Source organism: Mesoplodon bidens, assembly GCF_964165515.1.
Source record: "Mesoplodon bidens genome assembly, chromosome: 15".
Lineage (NCBI taxonomy): Eukaryota > Metazoa > Chordata > Mammalia > Artiodactyla > Ziphiidae > Mesoplodon > Mesoplodon bidens.
Window position 1 is genome coordinate 36,801,483 of NC_138171.1, and position 25,332 is coordinate 36,826,814.

A 25,332-nucleotide genomic window follows, 5' to 3' on the forward strand; every position below is an offset into this window, starting at 1 on the left:
AGAGGGGTAGGGCAGCAGCCGGAGTGGGGCGTGGAGGCCAGTGGCAGCCATGCAGATGGTCTGCTCAGATCTCCCTTCGAGAAAGGAGCTGATGAGTTGTGAGGAATGTAGTCAGCTGACAGCCTCCATTTGTAGCAGCTTCGGGATCTACTGCAGCCTTTGAGCCAAGGGCACACTATTCCAGGGCATCCCCAGCCAGTGACAAAGCATGGTAGGGAGGGACTTCCCTGATGGCCCAGCGGTAAAGACTCCCCACTTCCACTGCAGCGGGTGTGGGTTCGATCCCTGGTTAGGAAACTAAGATCCCACATGCTGTGCAGTGCGGCCAAAAAAAAAAAAAAGCATAGTGGGGATACTAGGGCTGGGCCATTTCTACCCTGAAGACCCAACCGACATAGGTTGAAAGGGTTTTCTGTTGTTTGCTTTAAATGACAGAAACCAGTTTGCTTAGAAGCCCCATGGGAAGAATCCAGTTGGGAAAGAGCAGCTGAACACGGGAGAGAGAAGACCCACACGTGGAGAGAGGGAGGTCCCCGAGAAGGCAGAAGGAGATGGGGTCTGGACTGCGGGGGAGCAGTTCCTCAGGCCCGGGGAGGAGAGGAGGGCTGAGTGCGGACATGTGAGGGGGTGTAGGTTTGGGAGCGAGGTGATGGTAGACCTCCCATCAGAGAATTTTCTTTTTCTGAGAAGTAGGAAGCAAAATCAGGCTCCAGAGTCAGGGAACTAAGTCCTTCGAGGTTGTACAGGCTGTGTCTCCATTTTCCTCTCTTGGCCTCAGTTTTCCCATCTGCACGATAAGCAGCTTGGGTTAGACCCCTGATCCCCAAACTTGTTTGAGCCTCAGTAGATTTTCAAAAACACACTTTTGGGGGGAATCCCATCCCTCAACTGCTGGATCGGAATCTCTGGGGCAAAAGTGGTAGGGGCAGGAATCTGTTTGTATTTTTAAGTGTGCCAAGGGTTGGAGGCCTATCCAGGCCTTTCTGAAACCTGAACCCTGGGGTGGGGGAAGGGGGAGGAGGGGCTGCCTGGCCCTGAGAGTCCACGCCTGCCCCCCAACCCCAGAGCTCCTCCTCTGCCCGGTGCCCCTTCTGGGGGCTGCTCCAGACACTGCAGGCCACCTTCACTCTCCATTTGCCTCCCTCTGACCCTAAGGTCGGGTGGGGACAGGCTGGGACCACCAGCCAGCTCCATGGACAAGGGACTTTGCCTCTGCTCACCTCACAGCTTTGGAAAGAAAAGAAGAAAGGTCTGTGTTGATTTGCATCTGGGGGATCCTTCCCAGTCCTAAACTTCTGGAGGCAGAAAAAGTGATTTGACCTCGGACTGACTATAGAAGAAAGGACAGAAAGAGCCTAGAACCTTCCCCCAGGTATGAATTCTTCCCTTTTGCTGGTGTGTGTGAGTGTGAGTGTGAGTGTGTGTGACTAGTTTTCCACTGGACAGATGTGGAGTTGTCCTTAATGATCTCCGGGGCCCCTTCTGACTGCTTCAGTGCTGTGATTCTGCAGCCCTAACCTTCATCCAGTCTCCTTAGTACCCACCCTGTGCCAGGTGCTACCGTTGGGTAAGCCCTGGTCCCTGCTCTCGAGGGTCCCCAGTCTAAACGGGGAGACAGTAATCATAATAACAGCTACCACACTTACGGTGGGCCAGGATTGGGGCTAAACTTTTTACAAACTTTAGCTCATGTATCCTAGCAAGAACTGTAAGAGGTAAGTGTATTACTAGCCCCATTTTAAAGATGAGGACAGCGAGGCGTGGCAAGATGAGCTCACACAGCTAGTAAGTAGATGGCGGAGTGGATGCTTGTAACCACTGTGTATGCTGCCTGCCCTGAACAGTGAAGAAACAGTTCAGGGCAACAGGTGCACTGCTACAGGGTAGGGAGGGAGCCACAATCCATGAGGGCAGGGAACGGTTAAGCCTCATTTTGACCAAGGTTCCCAGGGTGTAAGGCAGGAACAGTTTTGGGGACCAAGCTAGGAGCTAGAGATAAGGCAGGCTCCACAAGGCCCACTGAGAGCTCTAGGGTCAGCCAGGACTTGAGATCAGTGGCGGTCAGGATCGGGGGTCCTCCTCCCTCACTCCTGGGCCAGGGTGGCAGGAGATAGAGCGGGGGGACTTCAGGATTCCCAGCCAGGTTCCCTGGGAGCTGTGTGTCCCCATACTCACAGAGCAGGGGCTTCCCTGACCTGGGGGGACAGTGTTCCAACAGCCTGAGACGTGGCTGGCCCCAAGGCCTGGGAGGCAGGGGAAGGCCCAGGTCACAGTGGATTCCCCTCAACAAAGATTGGACCATGCTTCCCCCCTCCTCACAGCTCTCGACTCCCATCTCCCAGCTGTCCCCAAGAGGACAAAAGCTGATTATTCCACTGGGGGCTGTACTGGGCCCCATGAATGGAGTATTGAAAACCCTGTGTCCACATCCAGATAGGTTTTCATCCTCTTCCCAAGCAGACTGTTTGTATGCCAGGATGGAAGCAAAGCCAGGGAAAGATGTGGGGTGGGGGGGTGTTCCGACTGAGAGGGGTACCCATGTCCCCCCGGAACCTGGGTCTCAGTATATCCCAAACAGAACCATCTTCTAAACTAGCCGCCAACCATCCAATCATAGTCCACACACTGGGATGCTGGTTACATGGTGTGAATGTTTACTGAGCTCTGCACTTATGATTTATGCACTTTTTGGTTTGTAAACCTCAATCCAAAATTAAAAAAAAAAATCCCAAATGGCATTTACTCTCCCAGCCCTATACCATTTTTGCATATTTGTGACTCGTGGGAACCATATTTCCTTGATTTTTAAAAAATTTTTATTTATTTTAGCTGTGCGGTGTCTTAGCTGCGGCACACGGGATCTTCATTGTGGCATGCATGCGGGATCTAGTTCCTTGACCAGGGATCGAACCCGGGTCCCCTGCATTGGGAGCGCAGGGTCTTACCCAACGGACCACCAGGAAAGTCCCTGATGTTTTTTCTTTAAATTAACTTTTTTTTTTTTTTTCTGATTTCAATTAACTTTAGGGAATTCCCTCGCGGTCCAGTGGTTAGGACTCAGCGCTTTCACTGCCACGGGCCTGGGTTCAATCCGTGGTCGGGGAACTAAGATCCCGCAAGCTACGGTGCAGCCAAAAAAATAAAATTAAATAAATTAAATTAACTTTAAAGGGAAACTTTATGTTGTTCCAGATAAATGAAAAGCTAGAATCCTTTGCCATAAATAGAAGGCAGTGTAAAAGAAAAAATAAATGAAAATGAAACAGTAAATGTCATCTATCTCCCCCCAAAATGATGTGGGTTGCCCCCAGTGGCACAAACACCCTGCTTTGGGATGTGCTGCCCTGGAGGAAAAGCTCTGAGCCTTTGGCACAGCCAGGCAGACCTGTCTCAGTTTGGGATCAGACAACCCTCCCACCCCTTGCTTTCATACACCCTCTGCTCCAGCCAGACCTAACTCCTCATGAGGAGTTTCCATCTGTGTTTCTGTCCTCATCCTCCAGCTGCTGCCTCCACTCAGAATACGAAACCCAAGTGGAAATGCCACGCCCCCACCCCTCACTGAAGCTCTACCTGGGCCCTTCCAGCTGGAAGAAGTGAAGGGGAACCTTTAATTCCAGAAGTTCAAGCTGTGAATTCTCCACCACCCCTTAATGGGACTCTTGGAAAGGCCATCCACTGGCTGGATGCATAAGGACACGGAGATGCAAGTTGGTCCCCAGCCTGATGAGAAGAGCAGGGGATGGAGGCCCAGAGACAGGAACGTTGCCCCTTCCCCCCTCAACCCTGTCCTGTCCTTCCTCCTCCTCTTGCCACTGGGTGAGTGCTCCCCTTCCCCCATTTCCCCTTTCTGGCTCTGAGTTTTCCCAGTTGTAAAATTACGGTGGGAGGTGGCCTGCAAAGGAGGTGATTTCCAACATTCCCTCCAGCTCTGACATTTGCCCAGGTTTGATGAAAGCTAAGGTCTGAGTTGAGGGAGTGGAAGGCTCAGTGCTAAAGGTGAGGGCTCAATGTACACAGAGTATGGGCAGTTAGGATATTGGAAACAGGCAAGGAGGGAAAGGGCATAGGCTCACCAATGGCTGTTGGAAAGCCAACTGGTGGAACAGATGCAATCAAACAGCCCAGGGACTATCCTAACTTAGGAAAGAAAAAACTGACTCTTAGTTGCTTCATCTGTAAAATGGGTACACTAGTACATGCCTCAGGATTCTTTCTCTGAACTAAGGTATGTGGATGTGTCTGAGAACTCTGTGCACAAATGAGGGGCTGTTATGGGTGTTCAATTTCCCATGCTAGGCCAGTTTCCCTCTCAGTCCACGTGCTCAGATTGTATGATAAAGAAGAGTGTGGCTGTCCGGGTTAGAATTCCAGCTCTACCTTTTATTTGCGGAATGGCCTTGAGCAAGTTACCTAACTTCACTAAACCTGAAGTTTCCCCTTCTGCAAAATCCAAGCTGCCTCATAAGTTGTCCTAATGAGTAAGTGAGTCAGGCCACATAAAGCAATGAGCACAGTGCCTGACATATACATATGTGAGAGCCGAAGCAGAAGGACTTATACAGGTAAATCTTTGGGGGAAATCAGAATGAATCCCAAAGGTAATTTACACACTTAAGGCAGAGCTACTGAGCACCTGGGGAGTAACAGGCTCTGGGCAGGGGGCTCTGGGGGAGACCAAGATGAGACAGACATGGCTACATCACTGGGCAGAAGGCCTGGAAAAGGGTATGTATATGGTGCCCAGGTATTGAGAGGAAAAGGAGAGCACTTCTAGCTGAGAGCTCCAGGAAGGCTTCCCATAGGAGGGGACTCAATCTGCAGGGCTGTAATGAGCAGGGCTAGCAGAGGAGTCTACAGGGTTAAAGACCTGGAGACAAGACGGATGGGAGATTAAGAAGTAAGGAGAAGCTGATCAGAAGATCCTAGAAGACTTTGTAGAGAAATCTTAGGTTCTGGGACTCCTGCAGGAAAAGGGGAGTCTTTGAGGAATTCAGCAGTGGAGTGGGATAAGCTGAGCTGATCTGTGTCTCAGGCGGATCTCTCTGGGGCGGCCCATGGACCAATGGGCGAGGGATGAAGCAAGGAAACCAACTGGGGCAGTCAGGGGCTTTGGAAAAGCAGGGGTAGTGAAGAGGAGGGGGATGATGGTGAGGACCATGGGGAGAGGAGGGGAGGCTCTGTTCCCAGGGCCAAGCAGCCAAGGGAGGGGGCTGAGGGGGCCAATGCTCTTCCTCACTCTGTTCCAGCCAGCGCCCTACAGCCCACCTCACTGCCCTTTCCAGGTAGGTGCCCCTGCCCCTCCCCCCTGCCCTCCCCCCTGCTCCCGAGGTACTCAGATGCTCAGACAGAAGACCCAGGGAATAATGACTAACCAGCCCTCCATTATACTAGAGGCCCCCAAAGGGATTGCTCTAGTCTCCCCATTTTACAGAAAGGGAGAAATAAGTCCGAGGAGGGCCTGATCCCAAGGCCCCCACAGCTTCAGAGCAAGGCGGAGGCACCCTCGAGGTTGGGCCCACTGATCTCCCCGTGCCAGCTTAACCCTCTCCACAGAGCTGAGGCTGGTGGGGGGCCCGAGCCGCTGCCGGGGACGCCTGGAGGTCCTGCATGGCGGCTCCTGGGGCAGCGTCTGCGACGACGACTGGGACGTGGTGGACGCCAATGTGGTGTGTCGTCAGCTGGGCTGCGGCCTGGCTCTGCCCGTGCCGCGGCCCCTCACCTTCGGCCAGGGCCGCGGCCCCATCCTGCTGGACAACGTGGAGTGCCTTGGGCAGGAAGCTGCTCTGAGCGAGTGTGGCAGCCGAGGCTGGGGCGTCCACAACTGCTTTCACTACGAGGACGTGGCTGTCCTGTGTGACGGTGAGCAGGACAGTCTGTGATCCGGAAGGGCAGACAGGCTGGCAGGCAGCAGGGCTTCCCAGTAGTAAGAATGTTCCAAAGAAGAAGACCAAGCCAGCAGCTGCAGTGCATGGTGCTGGGGAAGCGCCCCAGCCTGGCTGTCAGAGCCTGGGCCCCAGCAGTGCTCTGGCTCATTGTGTGACCTCTGCTGAAAACCAGCATTACTGCTTCCGTGGAGGGCCTTGATTATCCCAGCAGAGCCCCCTTCCCATTTTTAAAACCAGACAATTGGGGTCAACACTGGCTGTAAGGCCCGCTTGGTGTAGAGCTGCAACAAATCTCTGAGAGGCTTTGACCTTGAGAGCAGTAGTTCTGGTTTTCAAGAAAATCAGCTGGAGGGCTCATTAAAACACAGATGGTGGGGCTTCCCTGGTGGCGCAGTGGTTGAGAGTCTGCCTGCCGATGCAGGGGACACGGGATCGTGTCCCGGTTCGGGAAGATCCCACATGCTGCAGAGCGGCTAGGCCCATGAGCCTTGGCCGCTGAGCCTGTGCGTCCGGAGCCTGTGCTCCGCAACGGGAGAGGCCACAACAGTGAGAGGCCCGCTTACCGCAAAAAAACAAAAACAAAAAAAACCACAGATAGTGGCCCCATGCCAGAGTTTCTGATCCTGCAGGTCTGGGGTGGAGCCCGAGAATTTGCATTTCTAACAAGTTCTCAAGTGATGTGATACTGCTTTAAGAACTAAAAGAACTGAGAACTAAACGAAATCCTCTAAAGCTACTGCTTTCAGGACTTAGGTGGCCCTTTCTCCTCTCATACCCCAGATTTCCTAGTTTTGACCCTTTGTGTGGCCAGAGGCCCTGAGGGCAGGTACCTTAGGGGTCCATGCCCTGCCCCTCACATACCTGAGTTTGTGAGGATGGAGAACAGAAAACTCCATATTCTCCTCCCTTCCACCCTGCTTCTTTCCTAGAATTCTTGCCCACACAGACCCCAAGAAGGAAAGTGTTAACCAGTAGGGCACCCCCTACAACTCCCCAGAACGGAAAAGGTAAGTAAAGGCAATGTGGGGGACGACCTGGGTCTTAGGAGAGGGATCCAGGAAGGAATATCCCAAACCCTACCTAGGCAGTGGGAAGTGAGGGATTACTGATTGGTGAGTTTGGTCATTCCTTCATCCCGCCCTGCCCCTGCACCCCCTCAGGCCACTCACCATTTGGACAGGGAAAGAAGATTCATTCTAGTGGGATGATAAAAATAGTCAGCACAAGGTTGGAGAAAATAAGGGAGGTGGGGGCTGAAGCTTAATCTAATGGGAGAGTCTGATAATCACAGAAATGCTGATAATGATGTAGAACAACAAAATGAAAAGTTCCCTTAAAGAAAGACAGATAAAAAGGCAAGAAAATCTGAAGGAGAAAGAGGATCCCATTCATCAGAAATCAGGGAGGGTTTCCTGGAGGAAGAGTTGTTGATGCTATACCTGGAAAGATGAGAAGGCTTTCATTGCAGTAGTGTTATAAATGAGGAATCAGCACATCCTAGATGGTTAGCAGAGCATGGATGGACAAGGGCAGGGAGGGTTGCTTTTAGGCAGGAAATGACACAGTCATAGGGTTCTGTCCTCAGATCCCACAAAGCACCCCCAATCTAGACTCTGAGGAAGCAGTGCCTTGGGGGTAAGTGGGTGAGCAGCTCCTCCTAGGTTTTAGGTCCTGGGACACCATGCACTGTGGGTATGCGGAGGGCCTGGGGCAATAAGGAAGAACTTTGGGTTGGGATGGGCAGCAAAGCCATGTGGGAGATGCTCCTTGTCCCCCCACCCCCATTACCAGGTGAGGGCAGCGTGCGCCTAGTGGGGGGCGCGGGCCCGTGTCAGGGCCGAGTGGAGATCCTGCACGGTGGCCTGTGGGGCACCGTGTGTGATGATGAGTGGGGGCTGCCGGACGCCACCGTGGTCTGCCGCCAGCTAGGCTGCGGGGCTGCCCTGGCAGCCACCACCAACGCCTTCTTCGGCTACGGCACGGGGCACATCCTGCTGGACAACGTGCACTGTGAAGGAGGCGAGCCCCGTCTGGCAGCCTGCCTGAGCCTAGGCTGGGGGGTGCACAACTGCGGCCACCACGAGGACGCCGGCGCGCTCTGCGCAGGTACGGACTTCGGGGGCGGGGCCGGGGGCGGGGCGGGGCCGAGTCCTGAAGCAGGAGGAGGTGGAGTGGGGCCTGGGAGGGGAGCGGGATGTTGACTGTCTTGGTGTTAACCTGAGCTCTTTCAAGAAGGCCCCCGAATTAGTTTTAATTTCTCAGTACTACTCTAGAAGTGCCTCCGAAAATCCTAGTAGACTCCACAGGTATGTAATACTGCAGTATTACCTCACCAATACTCCAGAATTGTCTAACAGTACTCCAAAAATGTACTCCACCACTTTCTAAGTACTCTTTATGGAATACTTCAGAGTAAAGTAATAGTCCTCTAGGATCGCTCCAGAGATACTCCAGAATTCTCTCATTGAAACCCAGGTATGTCCCCAGAATTCCCTAGCCATCTGTAATCCTGATTCTCTTATAATAGTAGTTCTTCTCACCTGGTCCCTCTCCCATACTGAGAGGTTTTCTGAACTAGGAATAATAGGGCTGTTAATGGCATTTCACAAATGGACTCCATTCTACCAGATATAAAGTGCTTGCCCATGCCTTACAGCAAACCAGGAGGCATAATCCCCAATTTACAGATGGGAAAGCTGAGGCCCAATGAGTCAGAGTGAGCCCTGGCAAAGCCTCAGCTAACCTTGCTGCATGATCTTGGGTATGCCCCTTGCCCTTTCTAGTCTTATTATTTTATCTGTAAGTGGGGATAGTGAGTTTTGTTCTGGAAGCCCCTCAGGACTGTGCATGGCCCTCCCTGTTGGGCAAGGCCTTCTTTATCTCCCCATCTTGGACACACACTGGGCTTCTGGGAACACTGGAGAGAAATGAAAGCACATCTGTGAAAGCCTGTATAAACCATGAAGTGTACACCTAGGCAGCACAAATAAATTACAAGAACTGGCAAAGTGGGGCAGACTTCCTTGGACCCCAGTTGGGACTGAGCCCCCAGCTCTGAAAGTAAAATCTGTTGTCTTCTCCAGAGAGACCCTGCCATCCTCTCCGAGAGCCCAAGGCTGACCAGGAACCAGAACCTTGGCCTCTGACCCTACTCCCTTCTCTGACTCCTACTCTAGTCCTGGGGCACCTGACTCTCACAGCACTGCCACAGTTGGCCACAAGAGCGGACTGGGCCTGGCACACAGAGCCAGAGGGTAAGGAGCCCAGCCCACCAAGCTGGAATGGTAGGGGCAATGGTAGGTGGGCAGGGCTGGGAATTGGGAATACTGTTCTGGACCCAGGGGGCGGGGCCCGGGCTAGCAGGCCAAGGCTTTTAGCCAGATGGTGAAGAGGTGGGTGAGAGAACAGATGAGGAGATGGAGCAAGGGTGAAATCCAGAGCTCTGAAAAGTTCAGCAGGGTGGGAGGAGGCACTTCTTCAAAGCTCTTGAAATAAAACTTGGGTTGGGGCTGAGGTTGGAAATTGAGAGGCCTTGTGAGAAGTGAGATATAACTTGAATGAATGGTAGAAGTACATTTGCAATTAGGGCTGGACCTATCATTGGGTTGAAATTAGGATAATGCCTGGAAGTAGGGTTTGGTTTATTCCCTTCAAGCTTCCTGAGGACCCCACCACAGCATACAACATGGTGACTCTAGGATTGAGGCTGAGTGGGGTGCAGGTGTGGTAAGAGTTGGGGCATCTCAGTAGACGCGCCCTGTGCCCTACTGCAGGCCAGAAGCCCTCTTTGTCCCCTTCAAATGCTCTAGATACCCTGTCTCTGCAGCTACAGGAGTTGGTGCCCTGCCTTCCAGGGAGCCGGCACTGTTCACCACAGCGGCCTGGGCGGCGGGGAAGAAAAGTAAGTGGCAGGCCGGGGTTCCGTTGTGGGTGGAAGAGGGTGGGGCCGGGGCTCTGCCCGGGAGCCGGTGGCCCCAGCCCAGTCCCTCTGGCCGCGGGCCTGTGCGCCCCGCAGGCGGGCGGCTGCGGCTGGTGGGCGGCCCGAGCCCGTGCCGCGGCCGCGTGGAGGTGCTATACGCCGGGGGCTGGGGCACCGTGTGCGACGATGACTGGGACTTCGCGGACGCGCGCGTGGCCTGCCGCGAGGCGGGCTGCGGGCCGGCGCTGGGTGCCACGGGCCTCGGCCACTTCGGCTACGGCCGCGGCCCCGTGCTGCTGGACAACGTGGGTTGCGCCGGCACGGAGGCCCGCCTGAGCGACTGCTTCCACCTGGGCTGGGGCCAGCACAACTGCGGCCACCACGAGGATGCGGGCGCGCTCTGCTCAGGTGAGGCCGCTGCAGGACCACGTATGCACGGCGGCACGGGCGGGGAAGAGCGCCACCTGAGGAATTGCGGCGGGGCGGGCGGTGCCGCGCGCAGGCGCTCACTGCGACAGGGCGGGGCCTGCTGTGAGATGGGCGGGGCCGGCTCAGGCGCGTACTGCGGCGCGGGCGGGATGAGGCAGGCTCTGGGGAGTGGGCGGGGCCTCGCGCAGGCACGCTCTGCGGCGCGGGAGGGGCGGGGGCTGTTGGGAAATGGGCGGGGCCGAGCGTCAGAGCTGGCCGAGCGTCAGAGCTCGCCGAGGCACTGCGGCGTGAGCGCCCCGGCAGAGGACTCACGCTCCGCAGACAGAGGCGGAGCCCACCATCGGCGCGCTCTGCGGCTGCGCGGCATGAGCGGGGCCGGGAAGGGAGCGCCCTCTGCGGCAGTGAGGGGCGGGGCCCGAGCTGAGAGGCCGAAGTCCAGTGGTAAAGTGTGGAGAGAGACGTGGCTGGGGAGGTTTTGTTCTGCTGCATCAAGGACCCGAAAAACTCTAGTTAGCAGGGAGAGTTGATCAGCTTTCGGGGAGCAAGCGTTTGACCCTTGGTGGGAGTCAATGGAAAAGGGGTGTTTGCAGAGTCTGACACATTTAAAAATGCGTCTCTTTATTGATTGCTTTGGGAATTGGTATTTTCGCCCTTGTTTGGTGTCCTGGTAGCCTTGGCCACAAAGGGTTCTGCTTTGGGCCCCAGGGTGAAAGAAGCACAACCCACGTTTCTGTACCAAGGAGCGGGGACCTATGAAGTCCTTTCTGACCCTAAATCAGTCCTCCCTTGGAGGGTAAGAGGTGACCTGGCCTCAAGGGACTTATTCCCCAATGTGACAGCCGCCTGTTTCTTTGTCCTTGCTGAGCCAGGCCCAGAGGAGCTAGTCCAGCAGGATGGTGCTGAGACCACCCAGGTGCCCACTCCTCGGCCGAGGGACGGTAGGTGTCCACCATCCCTAAGAGTGAAGTGGAGGCATCAGGATACGAAGGACCAGATTTGGAAGGAGGTCACAGCCCGGGGTTACACAGCAGATTTGCACCAGGTCCTGGAGCCTTTGTCCTTCTGCGAGAGTCTCAGGCCTCATTAATAGAGGCATGATGTCCAGAAAGAGGGAGGTGGGTTTTAAGCTAGAGTCATCTAGAGATTTCTAGAGTTGGGACCAAAATAAAGGGATGGGCTCCTGTCCTCAGGAGAGCAATGAAAGAATTCAGGCTTTAGTCTGGGGAGTCCAGGGAGGAGGGGAGATGATGATGATAGAGAGCAGCCCTGGGTCTGAGGTATTGGGATTGTGAACAGAGAACTAAGGAGAGAGCAGACATGAAGCTCCCAGCATGCAAAGAGCGCCCCACAAAGGCTTGTACACGTTCTTCTGATCTTGAGTTGCAGTCTGGACTGATGCCCATCTTATTTTAATCTCATTTGTCTGCCTTCGTCCAGTGGTTCCCAGGGCAGTGCTGTGTCCCAAACCACCACCCTTTGCCTCCTCTAACTACCCCTTACCTGGCCTAGCTTGGGAGTGGCCTGGCCTGGGCCAGCCCCTTCCAGCCCCAGACCTTGTCTCCCCACAGGGCACTTACGTCTGGCCAACGGAGCCCACCGATGCGAGGGCCGTGTAGAGCTCTTCCTAGGGCAGCAGTGGGGCACCGTTTGCGATGATGCTTGGGACATGCGGGCAGCCGGCGTCCTGTGTCACCAGCTGGGCTGTGGCCAGGCCCTGGCAGCCCCTGGTGAGGCCCACTTTGGCCCAGGCCGAGGCCCTATCCTCCTGGACAATGTCAAGTGCCGTGGGGACGAGAGTGCCCTGCTGCTCTGCTCTCACATCCGCTGGGATGCCCACAACTGTGACCACAGTGAGGATGCCAGTGTCCTGTGCCAGCCATCGTGACCCAGCCCACTCTGCAGACCACCTCTTCGGGGAGCCTACTGTGGCCTCTTCCTTCAGGAAGTCCTCCTCCTGTGACAACTGCAGTTCACTCTGCCCTTCCCTCCCCTTGCCTGGGAGAGAGCCTGCTCAGGTGGTGTAGTCCTGCCTGAGGGAGCCTGGCTCTATCCCATCAACTTAGTGTGTGACCCCACCCGTCATCACCTACTGTGGGCCCAGTTCAATGAAAACTCCTACTTTCTGCTCAGCTAAAACAGAAAATGGTGGGAAGGGAAGAACTCCTAACTTTCCTCTTTGATGGGACTCCTGTTACAATACCCTTAACCCAGCCTTCCTTAACCCTGGTCCAGGAGGTTCAGGTGCTCTCTGTAAATGGGGTATCTCCTTTCCCCCCACCCATCTTGGGATCCTCAAGAAGAGGGGAAGGCAGGAGAGGCCTACATCTCTTACCTTAGACTGGCCTGGGGCTGCAGAAGAACCTGGGTCGTTGCCCTGGCCTGCTCTGTGAGGGCCTGGACTCAGATGGTGCTTGGCTGGACAAGGGGACTGGAGGGGCCAAAGCGGGGACAGTGGCCCCTCCCTGCAGCTGGAACCAGCAACTCGACTTATGCTGCTCCCACCACAGAGCCTCCACTTTGCAGAAGCAAAGAACCCTGGGGGCCTGTAGCCACCCGTTCATAGGTGCCAAGTCAATAAAGCATTGTCCCCCCTGTCTTTTAACCGAGGTCAATGTCTGGGCATAAGTGCGTTGTTTGTGGCAGCAGGGAAGACTCTGGTTAGGACTCTCTGGAGGAAACCTGCCTGAGGGTGGAGGGCAGTTCAAGAGCATCATCAGAGAGCTTTCAGCAGGCCCATCACATCCTGGAAATGCTGACTCACGGTGTCAGGCCAGGAAGGCCCCTGAAGGGTCCCCTAGCCCATCCCCATTTTCCTTTTACATACACAGAATCCTAAAGGAAGGGGTCTGCTCAAATGCACATAGCAAGAGTCACTAGAAGAGAAAAAATTAAGAGGAGGCAGAAAGGATGAGGGAGGAGAGTAAAGCAGCATTGGGGCTTCCCCAAGGGCTGCTCTTGACGTACCTCACCTGGCGCCCCAGGCCAGGGGCAAGTGAGGGATCCTGCCCGAGCCTCTCTCAGCCCCCCACTTGCCAGTAACAACTGTCTGACGTCAAACCCCCGCCCTCCACATCAGCCTGCAGGCTCTGTATGAGTTTCCTCTCCCTGCCGTAACAAATTATGATAAATTTAGTGGCTTAAAACAACAAATTTATTATCTTACAGCTCACGAGGTCACGACTCTGAAATGGGTTTCCCTGGGCTCAATTCAAGGTGTTGGCAGGGCAATATTCTTTCTAGAGGATCCAGTGGGGAATCCTTTTCCTTACCTTTTCCAGCTTCTAGAGGCTGCCTGCATTCCATGCCTGCTCACAACCTCCTTCCAGCCAGCATTGCATCACTCTGACCCCAGTGTCCATCATCTCATCTCTTTTTCTGATTCTTCTGCCTCCCTCTTCCATCCTCGAAGGCCCTTTGTTATTATATTAGGCCCACCTGGATAATCCAGGATAATCTCCCCGTCTCAAGGTCCTTAGTTTAACCCTGTCTGCAAAATCTTTTTAGCTACGTAAAGGAGCATTTTCACCAGCTTCAGGGATTAGGACTTGGACCTCTTGGTGGGGGGCGGGAATTATTCTGCCTCCCACAGGCTCCAAACCCAAGTCCTGGCTGCCAGCCAAAGAGTGAGGCAGACACTTAAGCTCCAAACTCCATCAGCTCTTGGCAGTATTGGTTTTGTCTCCATTTGTCAGGGAGCTCTCTGTGACCCACTGTGTCATCAGAGGGATGAGGGCTGGAGGAGTGAAAGGAATGAAAATGCTTAAGAATTCAGGGAGTGGGGGCAGAGGGACAGGGATGCTGTAGCTGCCCTCAGCCCCTAGACCTCAGTGCAGCACACTCAGATTCTGCTTAGCCTGTGGTCATTGCCACTCCAGCCACACCCACACTCGAGTGTGCCTCTCCATTGTCTTGAGATGTGTCACGGCTTCCCACCCCTGGACTCCCCTTCCCCATCTAAACAGAGTGCTTTCATCAATGCTCAACTAAAGGGAAGTATTAGCATCCCTTTTTACAGACAGGGACAACTGAGGCTCAGAGCGGGGAAATGACTTGTACAAGTTTGCAGAGGAGACCCAGGACTAGAAGTTAAGATTCTTGATGCCCATTACTGGGCACCAACATGTCCAGTTCTTCCCCTTCCTGGCATGTGGTAGATTTGTACTTCCCTGTCCTCTTGAGGACATGGCATGTTGACACGCTTTGGCTGATGAAATGTGAGTGGAAGTATCCCCCTCAGGTAGAAGCCTTCAAGGACCCAAGCACTATCTGCCAAGTTCCTTTCCTTCAAGGTGACCAGTGACATTCCAGGTGGTGGAGGCTCCATCAGTCTGGGTCCCCACCTGGAGAAAAGCTTCCATTGACTCAAGATGGGCAGGTAGAGTGAGTGAGAAATCTGAGTTTGGGGGTGGTTTATCATAGCAGCGTAACCTAGCCCCATCCTGAGTGAGACACTGAGGCTCCTAAATTTTTCTCTGTCCTGTGGGGTCTGCCTGAAACCTGTTTTCCAGACAGTTATCAAAGCTGTTCTGCTGTCTGTTTTCTGTGGTTCTGTGTACACTTTGGTGTTCTGTGGGCCAGAGCCTACTGGGTTTGGGAACACGCAGATAAATAAGGGCTTTTGCCCTTGAGAAACTCACAGAATAATCCAAATGCTGATTTGAGCGCCCTGTGCTCTCCTGAAACTCAACCTGTGACACTTAGAACTTCATCACCTACACCTAAACCTGGGTTTCCCTGTTTAGGAAGTAACACTACCAAGCACTAGCATAAGCTGGAAATCTGGGTGTTATCCCCAACAGTCCCCACCCTTGAAAAACTAATTAGTCATTAAAGTCTGCTGATTCTACCTCCCAAACACTGCTGGAATGTTTGTTTCTTTTGCTGTTTCTTCTCTTACATTTCTTTCATGGCCTCTTCACTGTCTCACTGTCTCCAATCCATTCCCCATACCACAAGAGCAGTGAACTGTCTAATGTTGACAAATCTGATTGTACCACTCCGCTGCTTAAACCCCTTCCATGGCTCCCCAGTGTTTTCCTCAGCAACCTAGCTCAGTCTACAAGGTCCTGCAACAGCCTGGTTCTACTTGGGTTCGACATCATCCCTTACCACTTGCTGCCAGGCTCTTGCCAGGCTGAACTACTTTCAATTCCTCTAATGTCTGGGCTTTCTTCCCACCGGGCCTCTGCACATGCTGTTCTCTCTGCCTGGAATACACGTCACCCTCTCCCTTCCTTCCCCTTGGTCAACTCTTATTTAGCCTCATGTCTCAGCTTTCATTTTCTCCAGAGGCCTTCACGGATACCCCCTCCCCCACCCACGGTCTGGACTAGGAGCCCCCATCACACCCTGTACCTCCCCAGTGACAGCACTCACCCCTACATCACAGCAGACTGCTGACTTAGCTGTGTCTTCCACCAGCCCAGGGGAGCTGGGAGGGCTGGGGCTGGGTCTGTTGTGCTTGACTTTGCACGTAGGACCTTATACATGGCAGGTGCTCAAATAATATTTGTCCAGTGAACGGAGGACATGAACAAGTATTTCTGGAGCACCTGTGTGCTAGTCTGAGAACCGTGCTGGACTCTGGGGCTGCAGAACAGGAAGAGATCTAGACCAGTTACTGTTTGCATGGCCCAGAGATTACCTTCAAAAGAAGACCCATGATAAGCCACTGAACAAATCAATAGCCAAGAGAGTTTGAGCCAGTGATTAGTGCTACAAAGAACATGAAGCAGGGTGTTATGGGAGGGTCAGGTGGTCAGGGAAGGCCGCTGAGGTGGTGAGCCTTGAGCTGGGCCTGAGGAGTGAGGGGGAACCAGCCATGAGCCTTTTGCTGATCATGAAAATGTTTGGGGTGGACCATTCCAGGTCCTCCACTGGGGATTTAGCCTGGCCTGCAGAAGGACCAGCAAGAAGGGCATTGTGATTGGAGCAAAGAGAAACATGCTAAGAGATGAGTCAGGAAAGCTGGTAAGCACCTGACCACTCAGGATTTTCTAGGCCACCGGGAGGAGTTTTATTCGAAGAGCAATGAGAATCCATTGGAAAATGAAGAATGCAGGCGGCCCAGATGTCAGCCTCTTGAGCATTTCCCACCTCTTTTAACTTGCTGAGTGCACCTGGCGTCTTAAGATCTAATCAAAAGGACCCATTAAAGTAGGATACCAGGATCCCTACCAAAAGCCTCAGGAATTCTTAGGGAGCTTAGATTCTGCTAAGTACCCCTGACTTTTGCTGATTTCTAAATCTTCCATCTGCTTTTGCCTCCTTTGTGACTCTCCTTTTACCTGTTCACTGACCAAGTCCTTCACTCCCAAAGTTCCACCAATTCCAGGCTGTGCATGGTGCACACTTGGCTGATGTTTGGAGCAAGCATTCAATAAACAGCCGGAAATTAGATACCCTGTTTTTAAAAATCCCTTGTATATTCACATACACACATAGTGCCACCATTACCACCACCGCACACACATGCACATTCCCACATAGTTGTTACTGATATTCTCTACTCTAGCCCTAATGGCCTACCCCAAATGCTGAGACCCTCCGTCTCCTACCACCTCCTTCTGCATTTGCAAGCCCTCTTGACTCCCACATTTTTGCTCATTGCTTTTTCTTAAATAACAGCTTTATTGCGATATAATTCACATACCATCAAATTCTCCCTGTACACTCAAGTGTACAATTCAGTGGTTGTTAGCTATTTGCAGGGTTGTGCAACCATCACCACTAATTCCAGAACATTCCAGAACATTTCATCACCCCACCAAAAAAACCTCATACCCATTAGCAGTTACTCTCCATTTTCCCCACCCCGGGGCCCCTGGCAACCGCTAATTTACTTTCTGTCTGTATGGGTTCTAAACATTTCCTAGACAAAGAATCAGGCAACATGTAGCCATTTGTGACTGGCTTCTCTCACTTGGCATAGTGTTTTCAAGGTTCATTTGCACTGTAGCATGTATCAGTACCTCATCCTTTTTTTTTTAAATTTATTTATTTTATTTATTTACTGTTTCTGGATGCAATGGGTCTTCGTTGCTGCGCCCGGTCTTTTCTCTGGTTGCGGTGAGCGGGGGCTGCTCTTTGTTGCGGTGCGCGGGCTTCTCGTCCGTGGTGGCTTCTCTTGTTGCGGAGCACAGGCTCTAGGTGCGCGGGCTTCAGTAGTTGTGGCACGTGGGCTCAGTAGTAGTGGCTTGTGGCTCTAGAGTGCAGGCTCAGTAGTTGTGGCACACACACCCAGTTGCTCCGCGGCATGCGGGATCTTCCCGGACCAGGGATCGAACCCGTGTCCCCTGCACTGGCAGGTAGATTCTCAACCGTTGCACCACCAGGGAAGCCCTCATCCTTTTTAAGGTGAAATAATATCCCTTTGAATGGACTTATCAGATTGTGTTTATCCATTCATCTGTTGATGGACACAGGCTATTTTTACCTTTTGGCTATTGTGAATAATGCTGCGATGAACAGTCCTGTACAAGTATCTGTTTGGGAACCTGTTTCCAGTTCTCTTGGGTATATACACAGGAGTGGAATTGCTAGGCCATATGGTAATTCTATGTTTAACATTTTGAGGGACCACCAAACGGTTTTCCACAGTGGTTGGGCCATTTGACATTCCCACTTGCACTGCACAGGGGTTCCAATTCTCCACATCTTTGCTAACTCTTGTTACCCCCTTAAAAAAAATTCTAGCCATCCTACTGGCTGTTAAGTGTTATCTCCTGGTTTTGGAGATACTTAATGACTAATTATGTCAAGTTTCTTTTTTTGTTGTTCTTATTGGCTATATGTATATCTTCTTTGGAGAAATGTCTATCAAGTCCTTTGCCTATTTTTCACATGTGTTCTTGCTCATTTCTTATGCAGAATTATCTTGTCTACTGCCTAGCCTCCAGGACTAGCTTTCCGAAATTGCCCTTTTTGTTTTGCTAATCAAAGCTGGTTCTCCTAATTGGAATTCTGCAGCCACCTATTAAGTGGTTTTGTTCCCTCCCCACCGTCCCCGCATTTGTATACGTTGTCTCATTTCACAGTCGCAACCTGAGAGATGGAGGTAAAATTCTTCTCTGATTTGACATTTGAGGATTTAGGGATTGGCCAGGATCTTACAGCTAGCTTATTAGGGAGTCGGATTCGCACCCTGAGCTGTCAAACTCCAAAAAGCCCCATGCTCTTCCTACTAACTAGTACTATCTTGTCTCAGGACTACCCCTGGACATGTTTATCTCTACTGTACAGAAGGGAAACTCAGGGCCGGAGAAGGATCAGAAGTTTTCCTGGGTCACGAAAAAAGATCAGAAACCAGGTCTAGGGACGCCCACCTCCGCCCCAAAATCCTCCTCCCAGCCCCACCAGCTCAGTGGCGTGGACCTGTAACGGGTGCCTCGTCTCGGCCTTTTCGGCCCAGTCCAGTCGCGCTTTCCTGCTGAGTCACTGCCGAGGGGAAGGGCAGGGCGGGCGCAGCGAGCACGCGCGACGAGAGCGAGTAGGAGCCCGCCCCGCGTGGGAACCGAAGCCCCACCTCTGAGTCCGCGGTAGCCTCCTGATTGGAGAGCATTGGACTGATACAGCCAATCACAGCAAGCTTCGGCGTGCGGGTGGGCGGAGCCGAAGACAAGGGAGACACCTCCCCCCTGTCTCCTAGAATCCGCCCCTTCCGGGCGCACCCCTCTGGGCTTTGGGGAGCGTCCTGGGCTCGGTCGCTGGCGGGACGGGGGTAGCAGGACCTTGCGAGGATGTCGGGTGCTACCTACGCGGGGTCGGGAAGAAAGGGTCCGGAATAGTCCCCAAGAACCTGGGGTGAAGGCGACCTTTTCTAGTCTGTGCGGCCATTCTCAGTTTACAAAGAGAATTTGACACCCCACCTGCCGCCAGTCGGGCCGGGCTGGGATCTTTATTCGTGTTTGTGGGGAAGATTAACCTACAGAGGCCTGTTAAAATTATAAGGCCAGTTTTCGTTAAAACTGGCATTGGAAAGGGGCGGGCCCAGGCACTTGCAGACGTGCGCACTAGGCTGGGAGTTTACCGGCAGCTTAGAGGCGCCCCAGCAAAGGCCTGTGTGTGCAGGGTCACCCTGAGGATGTGGCCCGCGTGGTCTCCAGAGTTGGCCCTGAGGCCCTTTGAGATGTAGCCAAGGCAGGGAGGGTGGTCTCTGGAGCTCAGCAGTTTGCTGTTCAGACTCGTAGTCTAGGCCTAACTCCCTGTCTCCCCTGCGGACCGTGCACCCCTCCACCCACCTCCCTGGCCTCTGCCCTTGAGGTGTCTTGGTGGGCTTGAGTTTATCTTACTCTCAGACTGCTAGCAGTCTTTCTTCCTCTCCCCCTCACTCAGCTACTCAGCAAATATTTGCGCCCTTCCTTGTGTCAGGCTAAGGTAAACAGCGCATCACAGAGCCAACCAGGTCTCTGCTCCTGTAGAGTTTACAGTCTAGGCAGGAGATAGACCAATGGTTACATCAAAGCCTGGTGAGAGTTGGATGGGGGAAGAACAGAGTGGCAAGTTAGGAGCAGTTTGCAGGGGTCCCTAACTTAGTCTAGGGGGAAGGAGCAGGGAAAGCTTTAGGAAGAAAATAGCTTTTATTTTTTTTTAATTTATTTTATTTATTTTGGCTCCTACTTGGCAGATGGAGACACAGATGCTCAGAGAAGAGACTGCTCTGCCCAAGGTCACCACCCTGAGCTAGAGGCAGACTTGGAATCTGGATATGCGGGTTCCCACTGGCTTCACTTCCCACTGCCCACATTTGGGTTGTTTTAGGTCCTCGTTGCTGCGCACGGGCTTTCTCTAGTTGTGGCTAGTGGCGGCTACTCTTCGTTGCGGTGCGCGGGCTTCTCATTGCGGTGGCTTCTCTTGTTGCAGAGCACGGGCTCTAGGCACGCAGGCTTCAGTAGTTGCGGTGCGCGGGCTCTAGAGCGCAGGCTCAGTAGTTGTGGCGCACGGGCCTAGTTGCTCCGCGGCATGTGGGATCTTCCCGGACCAGGGCTTGAACCCGTGTCCCCTGCATTGGCAGGTGGATTCTTAACCTCTGTGCCACCAGGGAAGTCCAGCAGGAGGATTCTTAACCACTGCGCCACCAGGGAAGCCCGAAAATAGCTTTTAACCAGAGGAAAGGGAGCCTGGTCCTCTTGGAGGAATGGAAGGAGAAGCAGATGGCTGGAACAGAGGTTCAAGGGAGAAGGTGGATTGAGATGGGAGGAGAGCCTTGTGGGCTCATTAAAGATTAGGGAGATTATCCTGAGGGTACTAGGAAACTAACTAGAGGGTTTTAAGCAGAGGAGAGACATGATAAGATTTGAATTTTAAAAAGATCATTCTGGGCATCTTGTGGAGGAGGGGTAGACAGTAGGGGAATAAGATGGAAGCAGGGAAACCAGCTGCATTAATGCAGGGGAGACATGATGATGATGGTGGTTCAGACTCTGGTGGAAGTGGTACAGACCATGAGCAGAGGATGAACTGTTGACCTGTGAGGGGGGCTGTAATGCTTCGGAAGACTTAGAGTGGCACTCCCTCTGTGGGGCCCCCTTTATTTATTCGTTCATTTATTCTCTTATTCAACAAATATTTGCGTGCCACTCTGGCCAGAAATTATGCCCAGTTTCCCAGGGAGCGAGGCTGCTGTCTGACCCTGTCGGGGTGGAAGGGAAGGGGTGATGTCTGCAGAGGGGTTGGTGCAGACCTCACTCAGACCCCACAACTGTACAGTATTTGGACACTGCTGTGGGGTTCCTATGCATTTCAACTCCCACCAGAACCTCCCTCTGCTGACAGCCAGCCAGAGATTTCAGTTCCTACTTGGCATATGGAGACACTGATGCTCAGAGAAGGGACTAACCTGCCCAAGGTTACCACCCTGAGCTAGAGGCAGACTTGAAACCTGGGTATGCGGGCTGCCACTGGCTTCTCTTCCCACTGCAGTCTGGCTGCCCACATTTGGCTTGTTTCAGGCTCAGAGTGCCTCTCCGCCACTGTCATGCAGGAGAAGCTGCAGACAGAGGGGCGCCTGCTCCTTGTCTGTCTGCGTCCAGCTCCAGCCCTGAGATTGCTATATTATTAGCAACAACCCACGGCTGCACAGAGCCTCCTGCTTGCCAAGGGACTTACATGCAATATCTCATTTGATCCATCTGGCCTCGCCAGGAAGTGAAAATTATTATCCCCACTTAACAAGTGAAGAGACTAAGTCTTAAAGACACCAACTATTAGTGCATCTGATGAACTCCATTGAGTTTCAATAACATGCAACTAATATGTATCCATTGAACTCTGATCCCCTGCAACTGTGCTGGGTTCCATAGAATGCAAAGATGAACAGGATCTGGGCTCTGCCCCCAAAGAGGAGATAACCTATAGGGATATAGTGCATATACATTCCTGGCCTTTGTGTAAGACCCTGGTGTGTGGGGCTTTGGAGAAATGGTGCGGGCTCAGAAGCAGAAGTCACTCCTAGCAGAAGTTCTGGGAAGCCTCTGGAAGAGGAAGCATTTTTTTTTTTTTTTGCGGTACACAGGCCTCTCACTGTTGTGGCCTCTCCCATTGCGGAGCACAGGCTCCGGACGCGCAGGCTCAGCGGCCATGGCTCACGGGCCCAGCCGCTCCACGGCATGTGGGATCTTCCCGGACCGGGGCACGAACCCGTGTCCCCTGCATCGGCAGGCGGACTCTCAACCACTGTGCCACCAGGGAAGCCCTGGAAGAGGAAGCATTTAAGCTGGAGTTGGAGGCCATGAGTTTGGATAGGTGGTCCTAGGGTCCCCTCTATGTCCTATCCCAGCATCCTGGGCTCAGCCTCTCATCACACGTCATTACTTGTCTCCCCTGCCAGATACTATGCACCTAATAAGTACTCAACATTTGAATCAATGGAGGAGCAAGTAAACGGTGGAGAGGCAGAATGAGGCCAGTTTGCAGGTGACCTTGATGATCAGCAGGGTCTCTTCCAGTCGTAGAGGGCTGCCATCTGGGGCAGAGCTCTTGGGCGGGTGGGATAGAGCGATGAAACATGTCCTTTCTTCCCTGTTTTTGGTGGGACTTGGCACCCAGCATAAGTGCTGGGTTTTGGGGGTGAGGGGAGGTGGGTAGGAGCCTTTAATTGGTGGAATCTTTATCAATGGTGCAGCCCTGGGAACTAGGGTCACAACCTACTCTCCTGACTCCCCACCTTTGGCCCAAACTTCTTGGCCAGATTTTTGGAACTCTCCCCAAAGGGTGCCAGGAACAGAAGATATCTGTTGCCTCCAAGTTCTTGTTGGACCTGAAGGACACCCTTGACGCCCCAGGTTACTCAGGTCCTCTGTGGGGTAGGTGATATGTAGAAGATATGTCACAATCACTGAGGATTGGGTGGTTGTTTCCATTTTACAGTTGGGAATGAAGGCTGCAGAGAGCTCAGTGGCTGCCAGACCTCACAACTAGTGAGAGGCAGAATGGGGTCCCTGCCTCCAAAACAGCCCCCTTCTCTGACCTCCTGCTGCCCCTGAGGAAGCCCTCAGCAGGGGCACTCCTCAGTCTGCCATACAGGGTCACCTGGCTGGGCTTTCTGCAGCGGGTGGTGCAGATGGAAGGGATGATCCAGCGGTGTGGCCTGGTGGCCTCTGCCTTCCCAGAGCAGCCATCCATCTTGCACTGACTGGGTCCAGCCCAGCAGCTTCCGGGATGAGCTGTGGGCACCTGGCCAGCGAGCTCAGCACCTTCCCTCTGTCAGATCCTTTCTGTCTTTCTGTCTCTGTTTATTTCTCTTTTCTCTGCTTTTATTTTATTTATTTATTTATTGCCAGCCTCAGGGCCTCCTCCCTGGCCTTTCCCTGCCCCAGGGGTAACCCCAGGACATCCAGTGCCTCAGAAATCACGGCTGCCCCTACTCTGCCTGTGCCTCTCTTCAGCCACCTGCATGACCCAGTGGATAAAAAAGTACAAAACAGGGCCTCCCTGGTGGCGCAGTGGTTGGGAGTCCGCCTGCCGATGCAGGGGACACGGGTTCGTGCCCTGGTCCGGGAAGATCCCACATGCCGCGGAGCGGCTGGGCCCGTGAGCCATGGCCGCTGAGCCTGCGCGTCCGGAGCCTGTGCTCTGCAACGGGAGAGGCCACAACAGTGAGAGGCCCGCGTACCACCAAAAAAAAAAAAGTACAAAACAAGGGAATACGGTAGTCACGCTCCCCTTTGTTCAAGCCCTTGGCTTCCTCTTCCCTGGTTGTGAAGCTCAGGAGGCCCGAATTGGCCCCATCTTTCTGAGGTAGAACTGCTGGCCCGGAGATCAGAGTTATGGGAGCAAGATGCGAGGGTGGCAGGGCCTTGTGCCAGGCAGAATGGAAAGGTGTGGAGGTTCAAGCCGCCAGCTGCCCTGCCTGCTGCGCTGCTTCTTCTAAACCCTTTGAGCAGACCCCCTTCCTTGGGGCTCAGAGCTCGCAGCTCTGTGAACCATCCCTGTGCCCTCACAGCCTGGTCCTGGGTGGCCTTCCTGAGGCCTTTGGCCCCTGGTTGTTGTTTTCCTCCTTCCCCAGGCCCTGCCTCATCCTGGGGACTTCTAGCATCTACAGACACAGCGTCTGCCACCAGAGCCTCTCAAGGGAACCAACTCAAACCTGAGCCTCAGCCCTAGCCCCTGTCCACTCCCCAGAATTTTCTGCTGCTCTTGGGCTTCCCACTCTCCTGATGCTTTGGCACCCCACTTCACCACTCCCCTCTACTTGTTCTTCCAAGTCCCTGAGCCCTCCGGCCTCTGACCCCCTCCCACCTTTATTTTCCCCACCTTGCCTGGTCCTCGGCCAGTCCTGGCATTCACTCCTTTGATATATTGAGCCCCCTGGCCCCCGGGCCCTTGGCCACAGCTGACCACTGCCTGCCCTGGGTGGTCTGACCTCGACCTTCTCAGCTCCTGGCCCACACTGCTGAGAGCTGCTGGAGAAAACCACAGGGCCCGGCAGATGGGGGCCCTGTGCACGAGGCCTCCAGGCCCAGCTGATCCTTTTCTCAGCTCACTCCCCCACCCTCCTCAGAGGCTCCCTCAAACCTTCAGCCTGTTCACCAGCTTCCTCCCCTCCTCCTCCCATGACTCAGCAGATGACTTCAGCTTTTCCTTCTCAGAGAAGAAGGTTCCCGGGAATCTCCCTGCCCTCCACTCAGAAGTACAGCCCACCGGTCTTCCATCCCTGCTGACCCCGCTTCCAGGGCTCCTGACCGCCCCCCATGTCAACAAACCCACCTGTTCCTTCCACACCACCCCCATCCTTCCAGCCTCTCTCTGGACTCTTTCCCCTGAGCATTTAAACAATCCCGGCATCTTGCAGACAAAGGAAACCCTCCCTCTGCCATGAGCCACCAGTAATATCAGCGTCTCTCTCCTTCATCTGACCATTAAATTACGGATGAAAATGGTCATTTGCCTAACACAACATTGTAAATCAACTATACTCTAATATAAAATAAAAAATAAATTTAAAAAAAGAAAATACTCATTTCCAAATCCTAATTCACAACTTCTCTACCCCCTGCCATCCTGAACCACTGTAGTTCGGCTCCACTAAAATTGCACTTGCTGAGGTTGACAGAGATGCCCTAACTCATGGAAAGGCCTGCTTTTCTGTCCTTACAGTTTTCTGGAGGCACCTGGCACCTTGGAGCACCATGAGGCATGGATGGTCACATCTTGTGCTTCCTGTTGATCCTTCCAGGTCTCCTTCTGAGCCCATCTTTTCTGGTCCAGCCCATACCTCACCCCCTGCTCATTTATACTCCTTAAAGACCCACGGGTCCACTTCCCACTACAAACTCAAATTTCTGTGTCCAGACCCAACCTGGGCAAACTTCAGTAGTTTGAACCCACCATCTTTCCCTTAACCCTGCTCTCTCTAGGAGGATGGGACTGTCCCCATCCACCCACTTTTCTAGGAGTCCTGCGGGGCATCTCCCTCCTCCCACAGCCATCACTGCTCCCTAACCCCTTCCCCCAACCTCTCACAGGGGCTCTTATAGGAACCACCCCCCCCAAAGGGTCTCTCCACCTCTGGTCTCCCCATCCAATCCACTCCCTACTCTAGCTGTCAGAATGACCATTCTAACATGCAAATCTGGGAATTCCCTGGCAGTCCAGTGG

At 53.5% G+C, this 25,332-nt stretch overlaps 1 protein-coding gene across 3 annotated transcripts; it reads left to right on the forward strand.

The window, feature by feature from the left end:
• Positions 1-3,653: 3,653 nt before the first annotated feature.
• Positions 3,654-12,822, forward strand: SSC4D (scavenger receptor cysteine rich family member with 4 domains; the record flags this gene model as incomplete). 3 transcript variants are annotated; one of them, XM_081256003.1, is made up of 11 exons in its annotated part: positions 3,654-3,819; positions 5,250-5,285; positions 5,557-5,862; positions 6,818-6,895; positions 7,680-7,994; positions 9,065-9,142; positions 9,715-9,789; positions 9,904-10,215; positions 11,106-11,174; positions 11,805-12,117; positions 12,183-12,822. In XM_081256003.1, the coding sequence occupies 11 exons, from the start codon at positions 3,654-3,656 to the stop codon at positions 12,268-12,270; spliced, it is 1,836 nt and encodes a 611-aa protein (XP_081112129.1). In that variant the 3' UTR covers positions 12,271-12,822. The 3 variants fall into 3 exon arrangements, with proteins under 3 accessions (XP_081112129.1, XP_081112130.1, XP_081112131.1); XM_081256004.1 differs by having other exon boundaries at positions 9,065-9,172; positions 11,805-12,280; XM_081256005.1 differs by having other exon boundaries at positions 11,805-12,280.
• Between the last annotated feature and the right edge of the window lie 12,510 nt (positions 12,823-25,332).